Genomic DNA, 27,055 nt, shown 5'->3' on the forward strand with positions numbered 1-27,055 from the left:
CGCCTAATGTAAATGATCCCGCCGGGGGCGGGAATCATTTAAATTAGGCGCGCTCCCGCGCCGAGCGAACAGCGCATGCTCCGTCGGGAAACTTTCCCGACGTGCATTGCGGCAAATGACGTCGCAAGGACATCATTTGCTTCTAAGTGAACGTGAATGGCGTCCAGCGCCATTCACGGTTCACTTACGTAAACGACGTAAAATTTGAACGTCGCGAGCGGGAAGCGCAGCTATACTTTAGCATTGGTTGCACCTGCTATTAGCAGGAGCAGCCTTATGCTAAAGTCGCCGTACGGAAACTCCGTACCTTGCGTGCGCAGGGCCCGCGCAACTTTTGTGAATCGGTGGTAGTATGCAATTTGCATACTATACGCCGATCACAATGGCCGCGCCCCCTAGCGGCCAACGCAAGAATGCAGCCTGGGATGTGAAGGCATAAGGAGGCTTATGTCTGTCACATCCTAGGCTGCAGTCGGTGTAACGAGGTTCCTGAATCAGGAGCACTCGTTACACCGTAGCAAGTAAGCCCTTGCGCCGCGCAACCTATGGTTGCGCGGGCGCAAGTGCTTCTTGAATCTGGGCCATAGTGTTTGGGGGTTTTGAGTAATTTTCTAGCAAAATAATGATGATTTGTACATGTACAAATTTGTACGAAGTTCACGGCCAACACCCTTCGCACAAAATTCCACAAATTTGTCCGATGTAAATCCGATCGTGTGTACGAGGCTTAAAGGGTCACTAAAGGGAAAAAATGTTTTGCCTAGAATTAATGTCTGCCATTGACTCCGATTTAAAGCACCTGTGCTAGATAAAGGAAAAGCTGCAAACATGGCCTGTTGGGGGTACTTGAGGACTGAGGTTGAGAAGAACTGACTTAGAGAGTCGGTGACCTGGAAGTGATATGTAGGCCGGAGGTCACGACACCTCTCTAGCTCCATGCTTGTTCTGGGCCGCTGACTCATTACATCTGAAGCAAGGATGAGAATGACAGCACCGGGGGGGGGGAGTACAAGTCAGTGACAGCGCCTCCTACATTCTTATCCCTGCAGGTTCATCATCTCTGAGTTGCTTCACAGACACTGGATTGTTTGTGGGATGGTGAAGGGTTAAATGCCGGGTTCAGGTGAAGCAGATCACTCATCGGTAGTGAGGAGGACTTGTTAGGACAGAAGAAGGCCAGTGTCATTCGGGCGTCAGCTTGTGTGAGAGCAGAGTGACCAACAGAAAAGTCTCCTGACGCATTTCTCCAGCCCTAACTACACCTGTAGCACGTCCTCAGTCTCCAGCCTAATATCTTCACTGTTAACTACACCTGTAGCACGTCCTCAGTCTCCAAAAGTCTCCAGCCTCATATCTCCAGCCCTAACTACACCTGTAGCACGTCCTCAGTCCCCAAAAGTCTCCAGCCTCATATCTTCACTGTTAACTACACCTGTAGCACGTCCTCAGTCTCCAAAAGTCTCCCTCCTCATATCTTCACCGTTAACTACACCTGTAGCATGTCCTCAGTCTACAAATGTCTCCTGACACATATCTCTACCCTTTACTACACCTGTAGCATGTCCTCAGTCTCTAAAAGTCTCCCTCCTCATATATCCACCCTTTACTACACCTGTAGCATGTCCTCAGTCTCCAAAAGTCTCCCTCCTCATATCTCCACCCTTTACTACACCTGTAGCATGTCCTCAGTCTCCAAAAGTCTCCCTCCTCATATCTCCACCCTTTACTACACCTGTAGCACGTCCTCAGTCTCCAAAAGCCCCCTCCTCATATCTCCACCCTTTACTACACCTGTAGCATGTCCTCAGTCTCCAAAAGCTCCCTCCTCATATCTCCACCCTTTACTACACCTGTAGCACGTCCTCAGTCTCCAAAAGCCCCCTCCTCATATCTCCACCCTTAACTACACCTGTAGCATGTCCTCAGTCTCCAAAAGCTCCCTCCTCATATCTCCACCCTTAACTACACCTGTAGCATGTCCTCAGTCTCTAAAAGTCTCCTGCCGCACATCCTCGCCCTTAACTATACTTGTAGCATATCCTCAGTCTCTAAAAGTCTCCTGACACATATCTCCACCCTTTACTACACCTGTAGCATGTCCTCAGTCTCTAAAAGTCTCCTGCCGCACATCCCCCCCTAACTATACTTGTAGCATATCCTCAGTCTCTAAAAGTCTCCTGCCGCATTTAACTACACTTGTAGAATGTCCTCAGTCTCTAAAATTCTCCTGCCTGATATCTCCACCCTTAACTACACCTGTAGAATGTCCTCAGTCTCTAAAATTCTCCTGCCTTATATCTCCACCCTTAACCACACCTGTAGCACGTGACGTCCCCAGGTTCTAGAAGTCTCCTGCCGCATATCTCCACCCTTAACTACACCTGAAACATGTCCCCAGTTTCTGGCCGTCTCCAGCAATATAACAGCAGTTTCTAACAATCCTCTGTAGCACTACATATAATGAATATTATGTGTGGCCCCCTGGAGCCGCCGCTGTGAGTTCAGTGAGTGGCTCTAGGTCGTCCCCGCAGTCCAGTAGTGGTGTGTATTCCATTGCCATGCCTGTCCTTTGTACTGTAGGTCACACTGGGGGGGGGGGGGAGGGGGGGAGGGGCACACAGGGAAGATTTACTTGCTAAATGTGAAATGACAGCATTTCCTACAGGCACTGAGGACAGGAGGACAGGAAAATGACAGCGCTACCTAATGATACAACCGTCATAGAGTCATACAGGAAGTGTGCGTGCGTCGGCTTCTGCTAGGAGGATAAAAAGGCCGCGCCGGGTCCACCTTCTCAAAAAATTCCCGCTGTTGAGGTCCTGAGTAAAAAAAAAAAAAAAAAAACAGTACCCGCCAAATAAAATAAAAAAAAGAAATTTCAATAAAAATTCTTTACTGATAAAAAAAAAAAAAACATAAATCTAAGCAAACTGATCCAAAATGAAACATTTGCTTAAAAGTTACTTTAAAATGTAACAAATATAAACTTAGCGGAGCCAAAAGTGATGCAGAAAGTCTAATAATAGGAACTTATAGTAAAAGAACAATGGGGTAGATTCAGGTAGCTACGCTATAATTTATGGCGGCGCAGCGTAGTGTATTTACGCTACGCCTCCGCAACTTACAGGAGCAAGTGCGGTATTCACAAAGCACTTGCTCCGTAAGTCGCGGCGGCGTAGCGTAAATGGGGCCGGCGTAAGCGCGCGTAATTCAAATGGGGAAGGGGGGTCGTGTTTTATGGTAATATGTGATGACCTGACGTGATTGACGTGATTTACGAACGGCGCATGCGCCGTCCGTGTACATATCCCAGTGTGCATTGCTTCCAAGTACGGCGTAACGACGTATTGGTTTCGACGTGAACGCAAATTACGTCCAGCCCTATTCGCCGATTAAAAAAAGCCGACTAGAGACCACGTAAGACCACTAGAGACCGCGCGTACGTTCGTGGATCGTCGGAAAAAGCTCATTTGCATACCCGACGCGGAAAAGGACGCGAACTCCACCCAGCGGACGCCGAAGTATTGCATCTACGATCCGAAGGCGTACACCTGTCGGATCTAACCCAGAAGCCGTCGTATCTTGGTTTAAGGATTCAAACTAAAGATACGACGCGGGTAATTTGAAAGTACGCCGGCGTATCAGTAGATACGCTGGCGTACTCTCTCTCTGGATCTGGCCCTATAACTTTTGCGCAAACCAATCAATATACTCTTATTGTGGGGGTTTTTCGCCAACAATATGTAGCAGAATACATATTTATTTATTGGATGTTTTATAGCAGAAAGTCAAATATTTTGTTTTTTTTGTTGTTGGTGTTTTTTCTAAATTGACGTCCTTTTTTTGTTTATAGTGCAAAAAATTTAAACCGCAGAGGTGATCAAATACCACCAAAAGAAAACTCTATTTGTGGGGGGAAAAGGACGTCAATTTTATTTGGGTACTATGCTGCACGACCGCGCAATTGTCAGTTAAAGTAACGCAGTGCCGTATCGCAAGAAATGGCCTGGTCATGAAGGGGGTAAATCTTCCAGAGGTCAAGTGGTTAAGCACTTACCTGGTAAATCATTTGACTTCAAGTGGTTGTACCCAGGTGAGGCGTGTCCTTTGCATGCGTACTTTGTCTATCTTTGCATTCCCAGAAAGATAGAAGACACGGGGGAGGGGCAATAAAGAACACTTTAGCTCCACGCCTTTTCTGGCACTCTTTGTTTACATGTACCAATCAGTATTTTTCGCTAGGAAATTACTTAGAATCCCCAAACATTATATATACTGGCCTGGATTCAAGAAGCAATTGCGCCTGTGTAACCATAAGTTACACAGCGCAATTGCTTACTTGCCCCGGCGTAACGAATGCTCCTGATTCAGGAACCTCGTTACGCCGACTGCAGCCTAAGATATGCGCGGCATAAGGCTCTTATGCCCGCATATCTTAGGCTGCATTCTTGCGATGGCCGCTAGGTGGCGTTCCCGTTGTGCTCAGTGTATAGTATGCAAATTGCATACTAACGCCGATTCACAACGTTGCGCGAGCCCTGCGTACGCAATTTACTTTGTTTCCGTACGGCGGTTTTCGCGTAAGGCTGCCCCTGCTATTAGCAGGGGCAGCCAATGTTACGTTACGTATACCCTCGTCGCGAAATTTGAAATTTACGTAGTTTGCGTAAGTGAATCGTGAATGGCGCTGGATGCCATTCACGTTCACTTTGAAGCAAATGACGTCCTTGCGACGTCATTTGCCGCAATGCACGTCGGGAAAGTTTCCAGACGGAGCATGCGCTCTGCGCTCGGCGCGGGAACGCGCCTAATTTAAATGATTCCCGCCCCCTACGGGATCATTTAAATTGCGAGCGCTTACGCCGGGCATTTTGCCGGCGCGCCCACGCAATTTACGGAGCTACTTCTCCGTGAATCAAGGGCAGCGCAGAAAATTTGCGGGGGCGCAGGGCAAAAACGTTGCCCTGCGCCTCCGTAAAAAATGCGCAAATCTACTTGAATCCGTGCCACTGTATATATAATTGTAATCATTATTATTATTATTTTTTTAAAGCAGAGGCCCTACAGAACAAAATGGTGGCTGTTGCAGCTTTTCATATCACATTTTTCAGCTCGCTGAGAGGCTGAGCCGGGTGCCGGTCAAGGCATGTGGGCGGATCCCGACTTCATCCTCGCGATTCTTCCTGAGCCTAAACAGGCTCTGTGACGTCAGGCGACAGCGGGCTGAAGCCCCCTCTGTCTGCTGAAAACGGGTAACAGGAGTGCGGAGCGAAGGACACTCCTGTGATCCACAGAATTACAGACACACGAGCTTTCCCTGTACTTCTCCTTTAACAAAACAGTGAGGCAGGGCGTGACTACAGCTCAACCGCTTACCGACCGTATACTGTTCATATACGGCGGCAGGGCGGCTCTCCTGTGCAGAATCCCATACCTGTACGTGATCCTGCACCTCTGGGTCTGGGGTGCGCACGTTCAACCGCCGGCGACCCGCCAATCAGCAGGTCCGGTGCACTTGATGTCCGCTGGGACCCGCTGATCGTTCGGGGAGAGAAGCAGTACGACGGTCTGCCTATGTAAGCAAGGAAGATCGCCGTTCTGCGAGAAGGGAAGGTAGTAATCCTGTGTTCCTGCAGGAACACGGATCTCTGCCTTCCCATAGAACAAGCACCTCCCCCAAAAGTTAGTAAGCCGTGGGCTTTAATAGGCTTCCAAATTGGTAAACAGCGGGCGCAATGCTGTGCGTTCACTGTTTGCACAGTGTTGTGTTAGAGAAGGGAATAAATCGCTTTTCTAACACTGACCCGCCTCTCAGCCAATCAGGTGCTCGGGTCTGGTTACCCGGTCACCTGATTGGCTGAAGCGACAGGCGCTGTGATTGGATGCACACTGGCAGCAATAGATGGGCAAAGTGGTGGCAATTGATAAGCACAGTTGTGGCAATTGATAGGTACAGTAGCTGCATTTGATAGCACATTGCCGGCAATTGATGGGGCGCAGTTCCAGCAATTGATGGGGCACACTGGCAGCAATTGATGGGTACAGTAGCTGCGTTTGATGGCACACTGGCAGCAATTGATGGGGCACACTGGCAGCAATTGATGGGCAAAGTGGTGGCAATTGATAAGTGTTTGATAGCACATTGCCGGCAATTGATGGGGCACACTGGCAGCAATTAATTGGGCACAGTGGTGGCAATTGATGGGCACACTGGCAGTAATTTATGGGTACAGTAGCTGCGTTTGAAGGCACAGTGGCGGCAATTTATGGGTACAGTGGTTGCGTTTGAAGGCACAGTGGCGGCAATTTATGGGTACAGTGGTTGCGTTTGAAGGCACAGTGGCGGCAATTTATGGGTACAGTGGTTGCATTTGAAGGCACAGTGGCGGCAATTTATGGGTACAGTGGTTGCTTTTGAAGGCACAGTGGCGGCAATTTATGGGTACAGTGGTTGCGTTTGAAGGCACAGTGGCGGCAATTTATGGGTACAGTAGCTGCGTTTGAAGGCACAGTGGCGGCAATTTATGGGTACAGTGGTTGCGTTTGAAGGCACAGTGGCGGCAATTTATGGGTACAGTGGTTGCGTTTGAAGGCACAGTGGCGGCAATTTATGGGCACAGTGGCTGCGCTTAATGTGTTTGTTTTTTTTTCTGTTAGTTTGCGCCCCCCCCAAAATTTTGAGCACCAGCCGCCACTGATGCCTAGCCTAGGATGAGGAGACAGGAGACGCACGGTGGAAGCTAGAGAGGACACCGCAGCCGGCAACCTGCCACGCTGGAGGACACGCCGTCGCAACCCGCCACCTTGATGGTGGGTGGCAGTGCACTGCCACCGGCGGGGGGGGGGGTTGTGTTAGTGCTATGCACCTAGCCTTGGGGGGGGGGGGTGGTTGTTTGCCACCACTGTTTGTAACACGCCAGCTGCTACTGACTTCCGGTTTACTTGAAAACATTTGGCACCATTTTTTTTTTATCAAAAGCATTGAAAAACACCGATCTTGGTGTGCAGAGTAGGGATCTGGGGTCCTATAGTTGCCCATTTGAGATGTGGGTGCAGCTTTTTCTTCCCGTAGTCACGCGGGTCTTGGCGCTCACAAGAAGGTAGTAGTATGTGAAAAAGTGGGGCATCTTCTTTGTTATTAGAATCTATTAGCCAGATTCAGAGAGAGTTATGCCGGCGTATCAGTAGATATGCCGTCGTAACTCTGAATCTGCGCCGTCGTAAATTTAAGCGTATTCTGGAAACCAGATACGCTTAAATTAGGCTAAGATACGAGCGGTGTAAGTCTCCTACGCCGTCGTATCTTAGGGTGCAATATTTACGCTAGCCGGCGCTTCCTTTGAGTTCGGCATAGAATATGTAAATGACTAGATACGCCGATTCACGAACGTACGCGTGCCCGTCGCAGTAAAGACACGCCGTTTACGTAAGGCGATTCCCAGCGTAAAGTTAGTCGAACAAATAGCTGGCCTAGTCAGTGTTAAGTATGGCCGTCGTTCCCGCGTCGAAATTTGAAAATTTTACGTCGTTTGCGTAAGTCGTCCGTGAATGGGGCAGGACGTAATTTACGTTCACGTCTAATCCAATACGTCCTTGCGGCGTACTTTGGAGCAATGCACACTGGGATATGTTCACGGACGGCGCATGCGCCGTTCGTAAAAAACGTCAATCACGTCGGGTCACCATTTATTAACATAAAACACGCCCCCCTCATCCTCATTTGAATTAGACGTGCTTACGCCGGCCCCATTTAGGCTACGCCGCCATAACTTAGGAGGCAAGTGCTTTGTGAATACAGCACTTGCCTCTCTAACTTACGGCGGCGTAGCGTATATGCCATACGCTACGCCTGCCTAACGTTGCGCCCGCCTACGTGAATCTGGCTATATAGGTTGAGGTTGTTTAGAATCCAGTAAAGTGTCTGTAGGGTTGGAGGACCTCTTTAATAACGTCTTGTAATGGACATCTTCCATGCAGTTGTGACTCCACCTGACTCATTTCTTCTTCTCCACCAGGCCCATTCATGAGGAAGCCGTCTCTGATCATATTACCTCCTCCTCCTCCTCCTCCGACATCTGTTTACTGAGTCACTCTGATCCCGGGCTCCCCCCACAAAGGGCCCTCAGGCAACACCACAAGCTGCTTGTTGGAGAAAAGATTTGATGATCAGCTGTGAGTACGCAGCGCAGGAACCTACCCTGAGATACTGAAGTAAACTCTTCAACCTCCTGGAAATACTGGGCCAGATTCATAGAGAACTGCCGCGGCGTAACGTATCGTCTTTACGTTACACCTCCGCAAGTTTTAAGCGCAAGTGCCTGATTCACCAAGCACTTGCGTGTAAACTTACGGTGGTGTAACGTAAAGCTGTCCGGCGCAAGCCCGCCAAATTCAAATGGGGCGTGTACCGTTTAAATTAGGCGCGCTCCCGCGCCGAACGTTCTGCGCATGCTCCGTTTGGAAATTTCCCGCCGTTCCTTGGCGCGAAATTACGGCGCCCCGACGGTGTTTTTTGAACGGCGACGTGCGTAACGTATTCCCGGACGTCATAGGAAAGAAAAAAAATTGAAATTCGACGCGGGAACGACGGCCATACTTTAACATGGCTGGTCTAAAATTAAGCCATGTAAAAGCAGGCTTAACTTTGCGACGGGAAAAAACGACTTGCGACGATGTAACGCACGCGAGTAGCTTCGTGGATCGCCGTAAAAGCTAATTTGCATAACCGACACTGGAAAACGACGCGAACTCCACCCAGCGGCGGCCGAAGTATTGCAGCCTAAGATCCGAAGGCGTACGAAGCCGTACGCCTGTCGGATCTTAGCCAAAAACCGTCTTTGTTTGTGAATCACAAATAAAGATACGACGCGGCAAATTTGAAAGTACGCCAGAGTATCAGCAGATACTCCGGCGTATTTCTTCTGTGAATCTGGCCCACTCATTTCCTGGCTGGCCTTGGATTCAGTACTTTATTATAAGCTCCCAGCAGCCGGGCCCCTCTGATTCCTCCTGTATTGACTTGTATTGTAACTGTACTGTCTGCCCCAACGTTGTAAGGCGATGAGCACGATGTTGGCGCCATATAAATCCTGTATAATAATATTGAACGTGGAGCAAGCATGCAGCAAGTGAAGTCAGAGAGAGCTGCGGTCCTGCTATGATCGATCAATGCTGATGAGATAATGGCAAATAGTCGCTAAAAAATTGCTTTAACCCTTTTTTGCTGCCAGAGCCATTTTTGCATTTCTTTTTAAATCATTTTAGACCTGAAGAAACCCCCCAAACATGATCTACACTTTTTTACCAAAAGTATTGGGACACCTGCCTTCGCACGCACATGAACTGTAATGGCATCCAAGTCTTAGGGCCAGATCCACATAGGGAGTACGCCGGCGTATCTACCGTTGTACTTTCAAATTACCCGCGTTGTATCTTTAGTTTGAATCCTCAAACCAAGATACGACGGCTTCTGGGTTCGATCCGACAGGCGTACGGCTTCGGATCGTAGGTGCAATACTTCGGCGCCCGCTGGGTGGAGTTTGCGTCGTTTTCCCGCGTCGGGTATGCAAATTAGCGATTTACGACGATCCACGAACGTACGCGCGGCCGTCGCATTTTCTAACGTCGTCGGCATTCTCCGGCGTATAGTTAAAGCTGGTATTTTGCGGCGTATAGATAGACTTGCCATGTTAAGTATGGCCGTCGCTCCCGCGTCGAAATTTGAATTTTTTTTTTTTTGCGTAAGTCGTCCGTGAATAGGGATGGACGTAACTCACGTCTAAGTTAAAAAAATGACATCCTAGCTACGACATTTAGCGCTAGGCATGTGCATTTCGTTTAGTTCCGAATCGAAATTCGGACGAATTTTTCATTATTCGGACATTCGGATGCATACGAATTCCCGAATTGCAATATTAATGAATTTACCGAACCCGAACGAACGTTTTCGATTCCGAATCGAAAACCCGCGGACGAAATTTGATCGGATTTCGAAAAAAAAAAAATTTGATCGGAATTCGAAAAAAAATATAATATATATCTTTTCGAATCGAATTCGAAAACAAATTCTATTCGAAAAGAGACTATTTGTTTTCGAATCCGGTCGAAATATTTTCGAATTCGACCGGACTTTTCGAAATTCGGTCGAAAACGAACGAATTCCGAAAACGAATTTAACACATGTAACGAATCTAACTTAACGAAATTAATTAAATAACGAATTAAAACGAAACTAAACAAATTTTTCCCTTTTGCACATGCCTATTTAGCGCAATGCACGGCGGGAAATTTCGGGAACGACGCATGCGCAGTTCATTCGGCGCGGGGACGCGATTCATTTAAATGAATCACGCACCCTACCCGCCGATTTGAATAACGCCGCCAGAAATACACTACGTCGCCGTAACTTAAGGCGCAAATACTTTGAGGATTCGAAGATCCGCCAGGTAAGGTACGACGGCGTACCGTATCTCTGATACGCTGCGCCCATCTAATTATCTGTGGATCTGGCCCTTAGTCCGTAAGGTTCAGTATTGAGTTGGCCCCGCCCTTTGCAGCTATAACAGCTTCATCTCTTCTGGGAAGGCCGTCCACAAGGTTTAGGAGTGTGTCTATGGGAATGTTTGACCATTCTTCCAGAAGCGCATTTGTGAGGTCAGGCACTGATGTTGAAAGAGAAGGCCTGGCTCGCAGTCTTCGCTCTATTTTTTTTAAATATAATTCTTTCTTTAAAAAAAAAAATTCAGTTATAACAAACGATATAAACACTATATACTGTATCAAGAGAAGGAATATGTCTATGTTACGATATAAAAAAAAGTAATACAGAACAAATCTAGCCATTCGACCAAATAAAAAAAAAAAGTAAATAAAAACAGTAATTAGAGCCTGCAACATATCAAAATAAAACTTCATAAGATTAAGGATATATACCCAAAAAACAAAGGAAATAAGAAATGTGCCTAGTAGAAAATATTACCACTATTGTTAACCTAAGGTACATTCCCTACCTATTTCTGCCTAACCCATTCACACCTTCGCGTTTTGTCGCATGTAGCGCGACGCGAACAAACGCCAGAGGGACGAAAAGCAATGAAAGTCAATGGGGATGGTTCACATCTGCACGCTGATGCGCCTGACGCGCATCGCCTGTAGTCAAAAGAAGTTCCGGACCCTTTTTTGTCGCGCAATACGCGCGATATGCGCGTATTTGAGCGTTTTTGGTTTTCCATTGAAATCAATGTAAAACGCCAGATACGCGCGTATTGCGCGACAACAAGCGTTTGCTACGGGCGTTTCGTCAATAGAACTTGTCGCCCATGCAGAAGATTAAAAAAATCTACCAACATAGCAACAAGTGATGAAAAGATGATAGTTTTTCCTATTGGCTAAAAAAAAAACGTCTAAGTACAAAAACGTCGGACAACGCTGTATGCAAACGCGCATATTGGCATGAATACGCGCGAAAAAAACGCCGAAAAAAAACGCCGGAAAACGCCGCTATTGCCTACGCCTAGGTGTGAATGCAGTGTAAAATCTTCCTACATGTTTTTCTTCCAGTCTCTTGGTTTAAACAAAACAAAAATAAAAATAAAAAAATACATTGTATTGTTTACTAATATTTTTTGCTACATTGTGTTGTTTACTAATATTTTATATTAGATTGTATTGTTTACAAATATGTTATAATACATTGTTATGTTTACTTATATTTTATATTACATTGTAATGTTTACTAATATTTTTTGCTACACTGTATTGTTTACTAATATTTTATATTACATTGTAATGTTTACTAATATTTTATATTAGATTGTATTGTTTACTAATATTTTATATTACATTGTGATGTTTACTAATATTTTATATTACATTGTATTGTTTACAAATATTTTATATTACATTGTAATGTTTACTAATATTTTTTATTACATTGTGAAGTTTTTATTAATATTTAATATTACATTGTGATGTTTACTAATATTTTATATTACATTGTGATGTTTACTAATATTTTATATTACATTGTAATGTTTACTAATATTTTTTGCTACATTATAATGTTTACTTTGTAACATTTACATATATTATGTGTTACATTGTAATGTTCACTTCAGTTTCTCTTTACATTGTGATGTTGATGAGGACATTTCTTACTTGATCTCATTGTGTGTCATTATTATTATTATTATTATACAGGATTTATATACCGCCAACAGTTTACGCAGCGCTTTACAATATAAAAGGCAGACAATACAGTTATAATACAATACAAGAGGGCGAAGGGGGCCCTGCTCAGAAGAGCTTCTTGTTGTGACAATAGACAAGGCCACAGACAATGTATGTGGAGCTGACTTGTGGAATCCTTTCCGCCCGGTAACAAGCAGCACATGACTATACAGGGCTGATTATAGACAGGTGTTTAGTCCCCGCTTTATGTCAATAAACACAATGAAAGGAGGAAGTGGCGGGGTGATTATGTGAGCTGTCAGGAGGCAGCGTGGTGGTGGCTGTAATCAGATTCATGGAGGAAGCTCCACCCGGCCGGCGGCACACATGAACTGTACAGACACAACCGGTATCTGTTTGCACCTTGGAGTGCAGAAGCCCTGCTGCACTTTTCTGATTGATATTCAAATGTCGAATGTTTACACCTTCCTAGAATCTCGTTCTCACCGCCATTGTACTCCGAGGGCCGCTCTGTACATTATATCCGGGCAAGCCGGGGAATCAGCTGTGATAAGTGTCACCTGTGCCTGGATGTCACCGCAACGTGTCCGGGCAAAGACTGTCACATCACCTGTCATCACTATGACATATCAGGAGAGCGGTGATGTCACTCCTGTATAATATAGCTTATATCTGGAGAGCGGTGATGTCACTCCTTTATAATATAGCTTATATCTGGAGAGCGTTGATGTCACTCCTGTATTATATATCTTATATCTGGAGAGCGGTGATGTCACTCCTGTATGATATATCTTATATCTGGAGAGCGGTGATGTCACTCCTGTATAATATCTTATATCTGGAGAGCGGTGATGTCACTCCTGTATAATATCTTATATCTGGAGAGCGGTGATGTCACTCCTGTATAATATCTTATATCTGGAGAGCGGTGATGTCACTCCTGTATTATATATCTTATATCTGGAGAGCGGTGATGTCACTCCTGTATAATATCTTATATCTGGAGAGCGGTGATGTCACTCCTGTATAATATCTTATATCTGGAGAGCGGTGATGTCACTCCTGTATTATATATCTGGAGAGCGGTGATGTCACTCCTGTATGATATATCTTATATCTGGAGAGCGGTGATGTCACTCCTGTATAATATATTATATCTGGAGAGCGGTGATGTCACTCCTGTAATATATATCTTATATCTGGAGAGCGGTGATGTCACTCCTGTATTATATCTTATATCTGGAGAGCGGTGATGTCACTCCTGTATTATATATCTTATATCTGTAGAGCGGTGATGTCACTCCTGTATAATATCTTATATCTGGAGAGCGGTGATGTCACTCCTGTATTATATCTTGTATCTGGAGAGCGGTGATGTCACTCCTGTATTATATATCTTATATCTGGAGAGCGGTGATGTCACTCCTGTATGATATATCTTATATCTGGAGAGCGGTGATGTCACTCCTGTATAATATATCTTATATCTGGAGAGCGGTGATGTCACTCCTGTATTATATATCTTATATCTGGAGAGCGGTGATGTCACTCCTGTATTATATATCTTATATCTGGAGAGCGGTGATGTCACTCCTGTATGATATATCTTATATCTGGAGAGCGGTGATGTCACTCCTGTATGATATCTTATATCTGGAGAGCGGTGATGTCACTCCTGTATAATATATCTTACATCTGGAGAACGGTGATGTCACTCCTGTATAATATATATTGTATCTGGAGAGTGGTGATGTCACTCCTGTATAATATCTTATCTCTGAAAAGAGGTGAGGTAATATATAAAATGTAATGGAGTGGCACATTGTAAGCAGTGATAAGTCATATTGTGTGAGAGTGACAAGCTATGGAGGTATATGGTGGCGGTGGAGGTAGATGGTGGCGGTAGATGGTGGCGGTGCAGTTAGATGGTGACGGTAGCGGTAGATGGTGGCGGTAGATGGTGGCGGTAGCAGTGGAGGTAGATGGTGGCGGTGGAGGTAGATGGTGGCGGTAGCGGTAGATGGTGGCGGTAGCAGTGGAGGTAGATGGTGGCGGTGGAGGTAGATGGTGGTGGTAGATGGTGGCGGTGGAGGTAGATGGTGGCGGTGGAGGTAGATGTGGCGGTGGCAGTGGCGGTAGATGGTGTCGGTGGAGGTAGATGGTGGAGGTAGATGGTGGCGGTGGTGGTAGATGGTGGAGGTAGATGGTGGAGGTATATGGTGGCGGTGGAGGTAGATTGTGGAGGTAGATGGTGGCGGTGGCGATGGTGGTGGAGTTAGATGGTGGCGGTGGATGTAGATGGTGGAGGTAGAGAGTGGCGGTGGAGGTAGATGGTGGCGGTGAAGGTAGATGGTGGCGGTGGAGGTAGATGGTGGAGGTAGATGGTGGCGGTGGAGGTAGATGGTGGCAGTGGACGTAGATGGTGGAGGTAGATGGTGGCGGTGGAGGTAGATGGTGGCGGTGGAGGTAGATGGTGGAGGTAGATGGTGGCGGTGGAGGTAGATGGTGGAGGTAGATGGTGGCGGTAGAGGTAGATGGTGGAGGTAGATGGTGGCGGTGGAGGGAGAAGGTGGAGGTAGATGGTGGCGGTGGAGGTAGATAGTGGAGGTAGATGGTGGCGGTGGAGGTAGATGGTGGCAGTGGCGGTGGAGGTAGATGGTGGTGGTGGCGGTAGATGGTGGCAGTGGAGGTAGATGGTGGTGGTGGAGGTAGATTGTGGCGGTGGATGTAGATGGTGGAGGTAGATGGTGGCGGTGGATTTAGATGGTGGATGTAGATGGTGGAGGTAGATGGTGGCGGTGGAGGTAGATGGTGGTGGTGGTGGTAGATGGTGGAGGTAGATGATGGCGGTGGCAGTGGAGGTAGATGGTGACGGTCGCGGTGGAGGTAGAGGTAGATGGTGGCGGTGGAGGTAGATGGTGGCGGTGGAGGTAGATGGTGGCGGTGGTGGTAGATGGTGGAGGTGGAGGTAGATAGTGGAGGTAGATGGTGGTGGTGGCGGTAGATGGTGGCGGTGGAGGTAGATGGTGGTGGTGGAGGTAGATAGTGGCGGTTGATGTAGATGGTGGAGGTAGATGGTGGCAGTGGATGTAGATGGTGGAGGTAGATGGTGGTGGTGGTGGTAGATGGTGGATGTAGATGGTGGCGGTGGCAGTGGAGGTAGATGGCGGAGGTAGATGGTGGCGGTGGTGGTAGATGGTGGAGGTAGATGGTGGTGGAGGTAGATGGTGGCGGTGGAGGTAGATGGTGGCAGTGGAGGTAGATGATGGCGGTGGAGGTAAATGGTGGCGGTGGAGGTAGATGGTGGCAGTGGACGTAGATGGTGGAGGTAGATGGTGGCGGTGGAGGTAGATGGTGGAGGTAGATGGTGGCGGTGGAGGTAGATGGTGGCAGTGGACGTAGATGGTGGAGGTAGATGGTGGCGGTGGAGGTAGATGGTGGCGGTAGAGGTAGATGGTGGAGGTAGATGGTGGCGGTGGAGGGAGAAGGTGGAGGTAGATGGTGGCGGTGGAGGTAGATAGTGGAGGTAGATGGTGGCGGTGGAGGTAGATGGTGGCAGTGGCGGTGGAGGTAGATGGTGGTGGTGGCGGTAGATGGTGGCGGTGGAGGTAGATGGTGGTGGTGGAGGTAGATTGTGGCGGTGGATGTAGATGGTGGAGGTAGATGGTGGCGGTGGATTTAGATGGTGGATGTAGATGGTGGAGGTAGATGGTGGCGGTGGAGGTAGATGGTGGTGGTGGTGGTAGATGGTGGAGGTAGATGATGGCGGTGGTGGTAGATGGTGGAGGTAGATGATGGCGGTGGCAGTGGAGGTAGATGGTGACGGTCGCGGTGGAGGTAGATGGTGGCGGTGGAGGTAGATGGTGGCGGTGGTGGTAGATGGTGGAGGTGGAGGTAGATAGTGGAGGTAGATGGTGGTGGTGGCGGTAGATGGTGGCGGTGGAGGTAGATGGTGGTGGTGGTGGTGGTGGAGGTAGATAGTGGCGGTTGATGTAGATGGTGGAGGTAGATGGTGGCAGTGGATGTAGATGGTGGAGGTAGATGGTGGCGGTGGAGGTAGATGGTGGTGGTGGTGGTAGATGGTGGATGTAGATGGTGGCGGTGGCAGTGGAGGTAGATGGCGGAGGTAGATGGTGGCGGTGGTGGTAGATGGTGGAGGTAGATGGTGGTGGAGGTAAATGGTGGCGGTGGAGGTAGATGGTGGCAGTGGACGTAGATGGTGGAGGTAGATGGTGGCGGTGGAGGTAGATGGTGGAGGTAGATGGTGGCGGTGGAGGTAGATGGTGGCAGTGGACGTAGATGGTGGCGGTGGAGGTAGATGGTGGAGGTAGATGGTGGAGGTAGATGGTGGAGGTAGATGTGGCAGTGGAGGTAGATGGTGGTGGTGGAGGTAGATGGTGGCGGTGGAGGTAGATGGTGGCAGTGGAGGTAGATGGTGGTGGTGGAGGTAGATGGTGGAGGTAGATGGTGGCGGTGGAGGTAGATGGTGGTGGTGGAGGTATATGGTGGAGGTAGATGGTGGCGGTGGAGGTAGATGGTGGCGGTGGAAGTAGATTGTGGCGGTGGCGGTGGCTGCGCGGTGTGATCTGGAGAGCTCCTCTCACATCAGTGAAGGGATCGCCTGACAAATGATGAATGTTAATTCTGATCAGCAGGAATCAGCGGGAATCAGCGGGAATCAGCGGGAATCAGCGGGAGACCTTTAGCCCTCTGTAAGGGATAAACACAGATCCTGATTTACATAGAAAGACAATCAGTCACCTATTTATCTGGGGAGATAAACAACCCCAAAGGTTCTCCTTCTGCCACCAGAAAACTTTCTCACACAGAAAAATAGAAGAATGACAGAAATGTGACTTTCCTTTCCATTTTCCTGGCGGTGGAACGTTTGCCAGGCAGAGAGGTGATAGCAATGAGTCCGATGGTTTGAAAATTGCCTCCTGCCCCCTTCAGAGCGATGCACACCCGAGCTCAGAGATATGTATCGGAGAAAAGTCCCAGAGTCTTCTATCACCCCATTCCCATGACTCTAACACTATATTACCAAAAGTATTGGGACGCCTGCCTTAACACACACATGATCTTACTCCGTAGGGCTCAATATTGAGTTGGCCCCGCCCTTTGCAGCTATAACAGCTTCACCTCTTCCGGGAAGGCCGTCCACAAGGTTTAGGAGGGTGTCTATGGGAATGTTTGACCATTCTTCCAGAAGAGCATTTGTGAGGTCAGGCACTGATGTTGGACGAGAAGGTCTGGCTCGCAGTCTCCGCTCTAATTCATTACAAAGGTGTTCTATCGGGTTGAGGTCAGGACTCTGTGCAGGCCAGTCAAGTTCCTCCACCCCAAACTCGCTCATCCATGTCTTTATGGACCTTGCTTTGTGCACGGGTGTGCAGTCATGTTGGAACAGGAAGGGGCCGTCCCCAAACTCCTCCCACAAAGTTGGGAGCATGAAATTGTCTTGGTATGCTGACACCTGAAGAGTTCCCTTCACTGGAACTAAGGGGCCAATCCAACCCCTTAAAAATAACCCCCACACCATAATCCCCCCTCCACCAAATGATTTGGACCAGTGCACAAAGCAAGGTCCATAAAGATATGGATGAGCAAGTTTGGTGTGGAGGAACTTGACTGGCCTGCACAGAGTCCTGACCTCAACCTCATACAACACCTTTGGGGATGAATTAGAGAGGAGACTGCGAGCCAGGCTGTTATTTTATTTTCCATTCTATTTGGTTCCGTTTTGCTCTATTCTTTTTTTTTCTATTCTATCCTTCTATTTTTTTCTGTTCTCTTCTATTACTTTCTATTCTATTTGTTTCTATTGTATTCATATTTATTTATTTTTGAAATTCGAATTTCAGAAGATTTTTTTCTAATTTATTTTATTCTATTCTATTGTTTATTATATTCCTTTATTTTCTATTCTTTTTTTATTCTGTTATTTTATTTTCCATTCTAGTTGGTTCCGTTTTGCTCTATTCTTGTATTTTCTATTCTATCCTTCTATATTTTTTTCTGTTCTCTTCTATTACTTTCTATTTTATTATTTTCTATTGTATTCAAATGTATTTATTTTTGAAATTTCGAATTTCAGAAGATATTTTTTTTCTATTTTATTTTATTCTATTCAATTCTTTTTTTATTCTGTTATTTTATTTTCCATTCTATTTGGTTCTGTTTTGCTCTATTCTTTTATTTTCTATTTTCTATTCTATTTTTGCTATTCTTTTATTTTCTGTTCTGTTTTACTATAATATACTTATTATATTCTATTCTTTTATTTTCTATTCTTTCCTATTCTATCGTTTTCTATTATATTTCTTTATTTTCTATTCTATTTTCTTTTCTTCTGAAATTTGTAAACTATTCAAATTCAAAAACTATTTGAATTCGATTAGAAAACTATTCGAATACTATTCAAATTCGAATTTCTTTTCAAATTTGTTTTCGTTATTTCGGATTTGTTTAAATTCGTTACTATTGTAATTCAGAAATTCCGATACATCCGAATAACAAAATATTTTTCCAAAATTCAATTCGGAACGAAAAGAACCGCACATGTCTACGCGGCCGGATGCTGTTGCTGTTCAGCCGACAATTCCCCCCCCCCCCCCCTGCCTGATAACGACAGGATCACCCACTGCTCAGATTAAATTCGAAGCGTGCATGGAAGTCTGAAAATAAAAAATGTAATAAGACTGGAAGATGTTCTGAGACGACTTGATTTGTTGTATCTGAGAAGCTTTGCCGTAATAAAAGAATAAAAAAATAATTTAAAAAATAACAAAATTTAATACACAAAAAAATAAAACAAATAAAAAAAAAATGATAACAAAATGTAATACCCAAATATTGATAACAAAATGTAATACACAAATAATAAAACAAATAAAACAAATAACAAAATCTAAGACACAAATAATAAAACAAATAAAAAAACAACAACATTTAATACACAAAAAAAATAAAAAATAAATGATAACAAAATGTAATACACAAATATTGATAACAAAATGTAATACACATATAATAAAACAAATAACAAAATCAAAGACACAAATAATAAAACAAATAAAAAAAAATAACAAAATGTAATACACAAAAAATAAAAAAAAATTTAATACAAGAATAATACAAAACATTAAAAAAAATTTAATACACATATAATAAAACAAATAACAAAATAATAATAAAATGTAATACACAAATAATAAAACAAATAACAAAATCTAAGATACAAATAATAAAACAAATTAAAAAAATAACAAAATTTAATACACAAAAAAATAAAACAAATACAAAAAAATGATAACAAAATGTAATACACATATAATAAAACAAATAAAAAATAATAACAAAATGTAATACACAAATAATAAAACAAATAACAAAATATAAGACACAAATAATAAAACAAATTAAAAAAAATAACAAAATGTAATACACATATAAAAAAAAAGGTAATACACAAATAATAAAAAAAAATGTAATACAAGAATAATAAAAAAAATTGAAAAAATGTAATACACATATAATAAAACAAATAAAAAATAATAACAAAATGTAATACACAAATAATAAAACAAATACAACAAATAACAAAATCTAAGACACAAACAATAAAACAAATTAAAGAAAAGAACATAATGTAATACACAAATAAAAATAATTTTTTTTTTATACACAAATAATAAAAAAAATGTAATACAAGAATAATAATAAAAAATGTAATACACATATAATAAAACAAATAAAAAATAATAACAAAATGTAATACACAAATAATAATAAAAAAAGATGTAATACAAGAATAATAAAAAAATAAAAAATAAATGTAATACACGAATAATGATAGCAAAATGTAATACACATATAATAAAACAAATAAAAAATAATAACAAAATGTAATACACAAATAATAAAACAAATCACAAAATCATAGACACAAATAATAAAACAAATAAAAAAAAAATAACAAAATGTAATACACAAATAATAAAAAAAAAAATGTAATACAATAATAATAATAATAAAAAAAAAATGTAATACACGAATAATGATAACAAATGTAATACACAAATAATGATCAAATACCCCAACAGAGGAAACAGACACTAAATTCAATTAACAAAGCTCCGCTCATCACACCTTCTGCCTTAATTAGTTACATCTCCAACAAACACATCCTCTAAAGAGATTACAAAGTAGATCTTTTTGTTTCTCCATGAGCAAAATGTGGAGATTTTACTTTCATCAGTCTTTTTTTTTGCTAAATTAACCACTTCTGGCACTTCGCTCCTACATGTAAAAATCATCATTTTGTTTTCTAGAAAATTACTCAGAACCCCCAAACATTATATATATTGTTTGTTTTAGCAGAGACCCTAGGGAATAAAATGTCGATCGTCGCAACTGTTTACGTCACACAGTATTTGCGCTGCGTTTTTTTTTTTCTTTGTTTGTTTTTTTAAACACACATTTTTGAAAAAAATATATTTTAATTGATTAAACACTTATATATTTATTTATTTTTTCATTTTGTTTTATCTATTTTTTTAGCAGACACCCTAGGGAATAAAATGGCGATCGTTTTTTTTTTTCAAATGTGTTTTTTTGGGGAAAAATAACGTTTGTAAATAAATAAAAAAAAAAAATAAACAGTAAAGTTAGCCCAATTTTTTTGTATAATGTGAAAGATGATGTTACGCCGAGTAGATTGATATCCAACATGTTACGCTTCAAATTGCGCACACTTGTTGAATGGCTCCAAACTTTGGTACTTCAAAATCTCCATAGGCGACACTTACATTTTTTTAACAGGTTACCTGTTTAGAGTTACAGAGGAGGTCTCGGGCTAGAATTGTTACTCCCGCTCAAACGTTCGCGGCGATAACTCACATGTGTGGTTTGAACGCCGTTTGCTCATGTGGGCGCGACACTCAAATCCCACCATGTATTTTGTACTAGTTAGAGAAGTCTTTCTCAACTTGGGTTCCTCTAGCGCAGTGGTTCTCAACCTGGGGGTCGGGACCCCCTCGGGGGTCGAATGATGATTTGCCAGGGGTCACAAACTCCTTGCCTGTTTCTTTAGCCCACACCGCTCTCCCAGCCATTTCTCAGCCGCCCAACTGGGCTGTTCCTAGTGCCCGCGTTCGGCCACTCCGTATCTTTGCAGCCGCCCACCAGTCAGCTGACTGGTGAGTAAAGTGAAGTGGGAGGGGCTGAAGGAGACCCTATCTCCTGATTTCGGAATAGGTGTCACTGCTGCGAGACACCACTGTAGTAAGGATTCCACGATACGAAAATAATTTTACTGTTAGGGGTCCCCACAATTTGTGAAATGTTATCTAGGGGTCACAGCACTAGAAAGGTTGAGAACCACTGCTCTAGCGGTTCCTCTGAGTTCCTTGGGCAATGAGCAGCTTCTACCTCTCAGATAAGTTCCCAAATGACCCCACTAAGCTTTCTGTAAGGGGGGAGGGGTAATTCTTCCCAAATGTAAGAGGCATTCTTCCAACTGACCATCACACGAATGTACAAGGGGCTGGACAAACATTCGTTATTAGCAGGGGGTTCCGTAAAGACCAGAAAATGTATTTCGAGGGTTCCTCCGCGTTCCTCCATGGCCAACCACACCACCACCACAAAAAGAAGAAGGTGGTTTGGGAGAGGCTGAGATTAGAATCAAACATTCAAACACTTGATACAGACGAGGGCAATTCACAAGATGGACTACAAACCCTTCTACCAAGGTCCATCCACACCAAACACTATTATTTCCTCCCGGGTCATCAACTTCTCAATACCGGGTTCAATTGTGCAAGGAATTATTTATAGAGATCCAGCCCCATAACCCCGTGATTTGATTATTCTCAAGGATACCCCCCCCCCCCATCTAGAAGCCCCTAATCTACAATAAAAGGACGATTTTAGAGGAACATCTAGGTAGATTCAAAGAGATGGGACTAACTTTAGGTTGGCCTAGCCTAGCCTGTTTAGGCTACACCGCCGTAAATTAACTAGGCTAGTAGTGATTCTCAATCTACTTACCTGCTAATCTACGGCGGCGTAGCCTCAAACGAGCGGGCGTAAGGGCGCCTAATTTAAATTGGTTGGAGGGGGGCGTGTTGTATGGAAATGAGGCTTGAACCCAAGTTTTTTGAAGTTTTTTGCTACTGCGCATGCGCCGGGCGCCTACATTTCCCAGTGCGCATTGCGGCTAAGGACGCCGTACGGGCCTATGGATTTCGACGTGTACGTAAAAAACGACATAACTCCCGATTCGCGGACGACTTGCGCAAACGACGTAAAAAATTCGAACCTCGCGGCGGGAACGGCGGCCATACTTAACATTGGCTAGGCCGCTAGAGCATAGCTCTAACTTTAGGCCGCCTAAGGCCTTACGGAAACGACGTTAATCGACTGCGGCGGGCTCGCTTACATTCGGGAAAAGCTAATTTACATAATCTACGCCGGCCGCAATGGAAGCGCCACCTAGCGGTCAGCCAAAACATTGCAATCTAAGATAGGACGGCGCAAGATATGTTTAAGTGTATCTCTGTTAGAGAATACACTTAAACATAGGTCGGTGCAGATTCTGAGTTAGGTCGGCTTATCTGTAGATAAGCCGGCCTAACTCTTTCTGAATCTACCTAATAAGACGAAAATGAGGGAACGTTCCTCGAAAAGTCGGCCATTTGTGAGCCTTGGCCCTCAGGCCTGATTTCTTGTTGGGTAATGTTGACTCCTCCGTTGGATCTGTGATTCCTGACAAGCGATGTGTCCGAGTCATTTGGGTGTGGTGACCCTTCCACAGCTGCTCACACGTTCTTCTCTACCTACTAAGAAGTGTGACTCCATGCAAATGACCAGGAATGCGGCTGAATGGGAGACACGGGGGAAGGGGGGGGGGAAGGGAAGTGACCCATAGAGAATAGACAGTTAGGAAGAAGGAGAACATTTACAAAGTTCCACTTCTCCTCTTGTAGGGCAGCGAAGCCCCTGAGCTCAGCGCACAATGAAGGCCACTCACCACCTTCTGGTGTGGACTTGTGACATTTACAAAGTTCCACTTCTCCTCTTGTAGAGCAGCGAAGCTCCTGAGCTCAGCGCACAATGAAGGCCACTCACCACCTTCTGGTGTGGACTTATGACATTTACAAAGTTCCACTTCTCCTCTTGTAGAGCAGCGAAGCTCCTGAGCTCAGCGCACAATGTAGACCACTCACCACCTTCTGGTGGCCCCTGAGCTCAGCATACAATGAAGGCCACTCTCCACCTTCTGGTGTGGACTTGTGACATTTCCAAAGTTCCACTTCTCCTCTTGTAGAGCAGTGAAGCCCCTGAGCTCGGCGCACAATGAAGACCACTCACCACCTTCTGGGGTGGACTTGTGACATTTATGGTCCATCACATTCATACACATTGGTAGCACATGGTATATATCCGTTTTTTAGGGGGCACCCTATTTATTTCTAACAACTTCCCAACATGTCAACTAAGGGGGGGAGGGGGTCGAGACCATCACACATGATTTACCACAACACATGTATATTCTTCAATCGTATGTTTAAAAAGTTCTATAGGTTCCCTTTAATGCCGCGATGTCATAAGACTAGTGGAGGAACACCATGGGGTATGACGCCTATACGAATGTGAGGAATATTCTGCACCATTCTTCTTACTATTACCTCCCCCCGACAGCAATATTGGGGCATTTTCCATCCCTGACACCAATGACGGGGCACTATTCCACCCATTGACCCTAATGATGGGACACCATTGCTTCCACTGATACCAATGATAGGGCACTATTCCACCCATTGACCCTAATGATGGGACACCATTGCTTCCACTGATACCAATGATAGGGCACTATTCCACCCATTGACCCTAATGATGGGACACCATTGCTTCCACTGATACCAATGAAGGGGCACTATTCCTTCCACCAAAGTCAATGATGAAGCACTATTCCTCTTACTAATACCAAAAATGGGGCACTATTCCTCCCACCAATGCCAATAAAGGGGGACTATTACCTGCACCAACACCAATGATGGGGCATTATTCCTCCTACTGATACCAATAATTGGGCACTATTCCACCCACCAATGCCAATGATGGAGCACTATTCCTCCTACTAATACCAATGATGGGGCAAAATTCCTCCTACTAATACCAATGATGGGGCACTATTCTTCCTACTAATACCAATGATGGGGCACTATTCTTCCCACTAATACCAATGATGGGACGGGCACTATTCCCCTCCACCAACACCAATATTGGGGCAATATTCCTCCTATTAATACCAATGATGGGGCACTATTCCTTGCACAGATATCAATGATGGGGCACTATTCCTCCCACCAATGCCAATGAAAGGGGCAATATTCCCTCCACCAACACCAATGATGAGGCATTATTCCTCCTACTGATACCAATAATGGGGCACTGTTACACCTACTAATACCAATGATGGAGCAATAATCCTCCTACTAATACCAATGATGGGGCACTATTCTTCCCACTGACACCAATGATGGGACACTATTCCTCCCACTGACACCAATGATGGGGCACTATTCCTCCCACTGATACCAATGATGGGACACTATTCCTCCCACTGATACCAATGATGGGACACTATTCCTCCTACTAATACCAATGATGGGGCACTATTCATCCTACTGACACCAATGATGGGGTACTATTCCTCCTACTAATACCAATGATGGGGTACTATTTCTCCTACTAATACCAATGATGCGGCACTATTCCTCCCACTGACACCAATGATGGGACACTATTCCTCCCACTGACACCAATGATGGGACACTATTCCTCCCACTGATACCAATGATGGGACACTATTCCTCCCACTGATACCAATGATGGGCACTATTCATCCCACTGATACCAATGATGGGCACTATTCATCCCACTGATACCAATGATGGGACACTATTCCTCCCACTGATACCAATGATGGGCACTATTCATCCCACTGATACCAATGATGGGACACTATTCCTCCCACTGACACCAATGATGAGGTATTATTCCACCTTTGATTGGCTGGTTAAGTAAACATTACTCCTATTGACCACCATGCTGAGAATTTTTGATAACTTCCACTATTGCCAGGTCTGATCTCTGACTCTATTGACAGCCAATGCCAAGCCATTTTGTTCCTTCCAACTGCTACGAACGACAAGCCATTTTTCTATTTATTTTACTCTCACTGGCCCCATTCAGGCCCCATTACTCTGATACCCCCAACTAAAATCGAGTGAAACCAATTGCCTTCAGAAGTCATCTAATTAGTAAATAGAGTCCACCTGTGTGTAATTTATTCTCAGTATGAATACAGCTGTTCTGTGAAGCCCTCAGAGGATTGTTAGAGAACCTTAGTGAACAAACAGCATCATGAAGACCAAGGAACACACCAGACAGGTCAGGGATAAAGTTGTGGAGAAGTATAAAGCAGGGTTCGGTTATAAAAAAATATCCCAAGCTTTGAACATCTCGTGGAGCTTCTGTTCAATCCATCATCGGAAAACTGAAAGAGTATGGCACAACTGCAAACCTACCAAGACATGGCCGTCCACCTAAACTGACCGGGCCGGGCAAGAAGAGCATTCATCAGAGAAGCAGCCAAGAGGCCCATGGTAACTCTGGAGGAGCTGCAGAGATCCACAGCTCAGGGGGGAGAATCTGTCCACAGGACAACTATTAGTGGTCTCTCCACAAATCTGCCCTTTATGGAAGAGTGACAAGAAGAAAGACATTGGAGAAAGAAAGACATAAGAAGTCCTGTTTGCAGTTTGTGAGAAGCCATGTGGGGGAGGGGACACAGCAAACATGTGGAAGAAGGAGCTCTGGTCACATGACACCAAAATTTAACTTTTTGGCCTGAAAGCAAAATGCTATGTGTGGTGGAAAACCAACACTGCACCTCACCCTGAACACACCATCCCCACTGTGAAACATGGTGGTGGCAGCTTCATGTGGTGGGGATGCTTTTCTTCAGCAGGGACAGGGAAGCTGGTCAGAGTTGATGGGAAGATGGATGGAGACAAATACAGGACAATCTTAGAAGAAAACCTGTTAGTCTGCAAAAGACTTGAGACCGGGGGGAGGTTCACCTTCCAGCAGGACAACGACCCTAAACATACAGCCAGAGCTACAATGGAATGGTTTAGATCAAAGCCTCTTCATGTGTTAGAATGGCCCAGTCACAGTCCAGACCTAAATCCCATTGAGAATCTGTGGCAAGACGTGAAAATTGCTGATCACAGACGCTCTCCATCCAATCTGACAGAGCTTGAGATATTTTACAAAGAAGAAGAATGGGCAGAAATGTCCCTCTCTAGATGTGCAAAGCTGGTAGAGACACCCCCAAAAAGACTTGTAGAGAAAGGGGGTTCTACAAAGTATTGACTCCGGGGGGCGCCGTACAAATGTCCCCCCCCCATACTTTTCACATATTTATTTGTAAAACATTTTTTAAAACCATTTATCATTTTCCTTCCACTTCACAATTATGTGCCACTTTGTGTTGGTCCATCACATAAAATCCCAATAAAATACATTTATGTTTTTGGTTGTGGAGAATTTCGGGGGGTATGAATACTTTTATCACTGTAAGGGTGGTTTAGGTAGGTGTCACGTGTCAGGCTAGCTTGTAATTACGATCTGGGCGAGGAGAACAGCACTCCATGAAAATAAGGAATGTCCTCCAACCAGAACCTTCCAAGAAAAAATGTTTTTATTAGGAATAAGGCGAGTGATAAGGATTCTCCACCTTGAGCGGTGTGTCATGGCGGCATACTTCTCCTCGCCTGTCACCCGGTGTGGA

The 27,055-nt window shown here is 44.6% G+C and overlaps 1 protein-coding gene across 1 annotated transcript; it reads right to left on the minus strand.

Moving 5' to 3' along the window:
• Positions 1-14,464: 14,464 nt before the first annotated feature.
• LOC120919358 (extensin-like) lies at positions 14,465-23,617 on the minus strand. The gene is made up of 2 exons (XM_040331477.1): positions 23,452-23,617; positions 14,465-16,761 (listed from the first exon to the last, which is right to left on the minus strand). Exons 1-2 carry the CDS (start codon positions 23,615-23,617, stop codon positions 14,465-14,467), a joined length of 2,463 nt encoding a protein of 820 aa, XP_040187411.1.
• Positions 23,618-27,055: the final 3,438 nt, after the last annotated feature.

The sequence above is a fragment of the Rana temporaria genome, chromosome 12 (assembly GCF_905171775.1).
Source record: "Rana temporaria chromosome 12, aRanTem1.1, whole genome shotgun sequence".
NCBI classification, from domain to species: domain Eukaryota; kingdom Metazoa; phylum Chordata; class Amphibia; order Anura; family Ranidae; genus Rana; species Rana temporaria.

Coding starts and splice junctions, on each gene's coding strand:
- LOC120919358 (XM_040331477.1), bottom strand. CDS start 23,617: ATGTGTATGAATGTGATGGACCATAAATGTCACAAGTCCACCCCAGAA. Junction 16,762..23,451: donor GGTGGAGAGTGGCCTTCATT/GTATGCTGAGCT, acceptor CACACCGCGCAG/CCACCGCCACCGCCACAATC.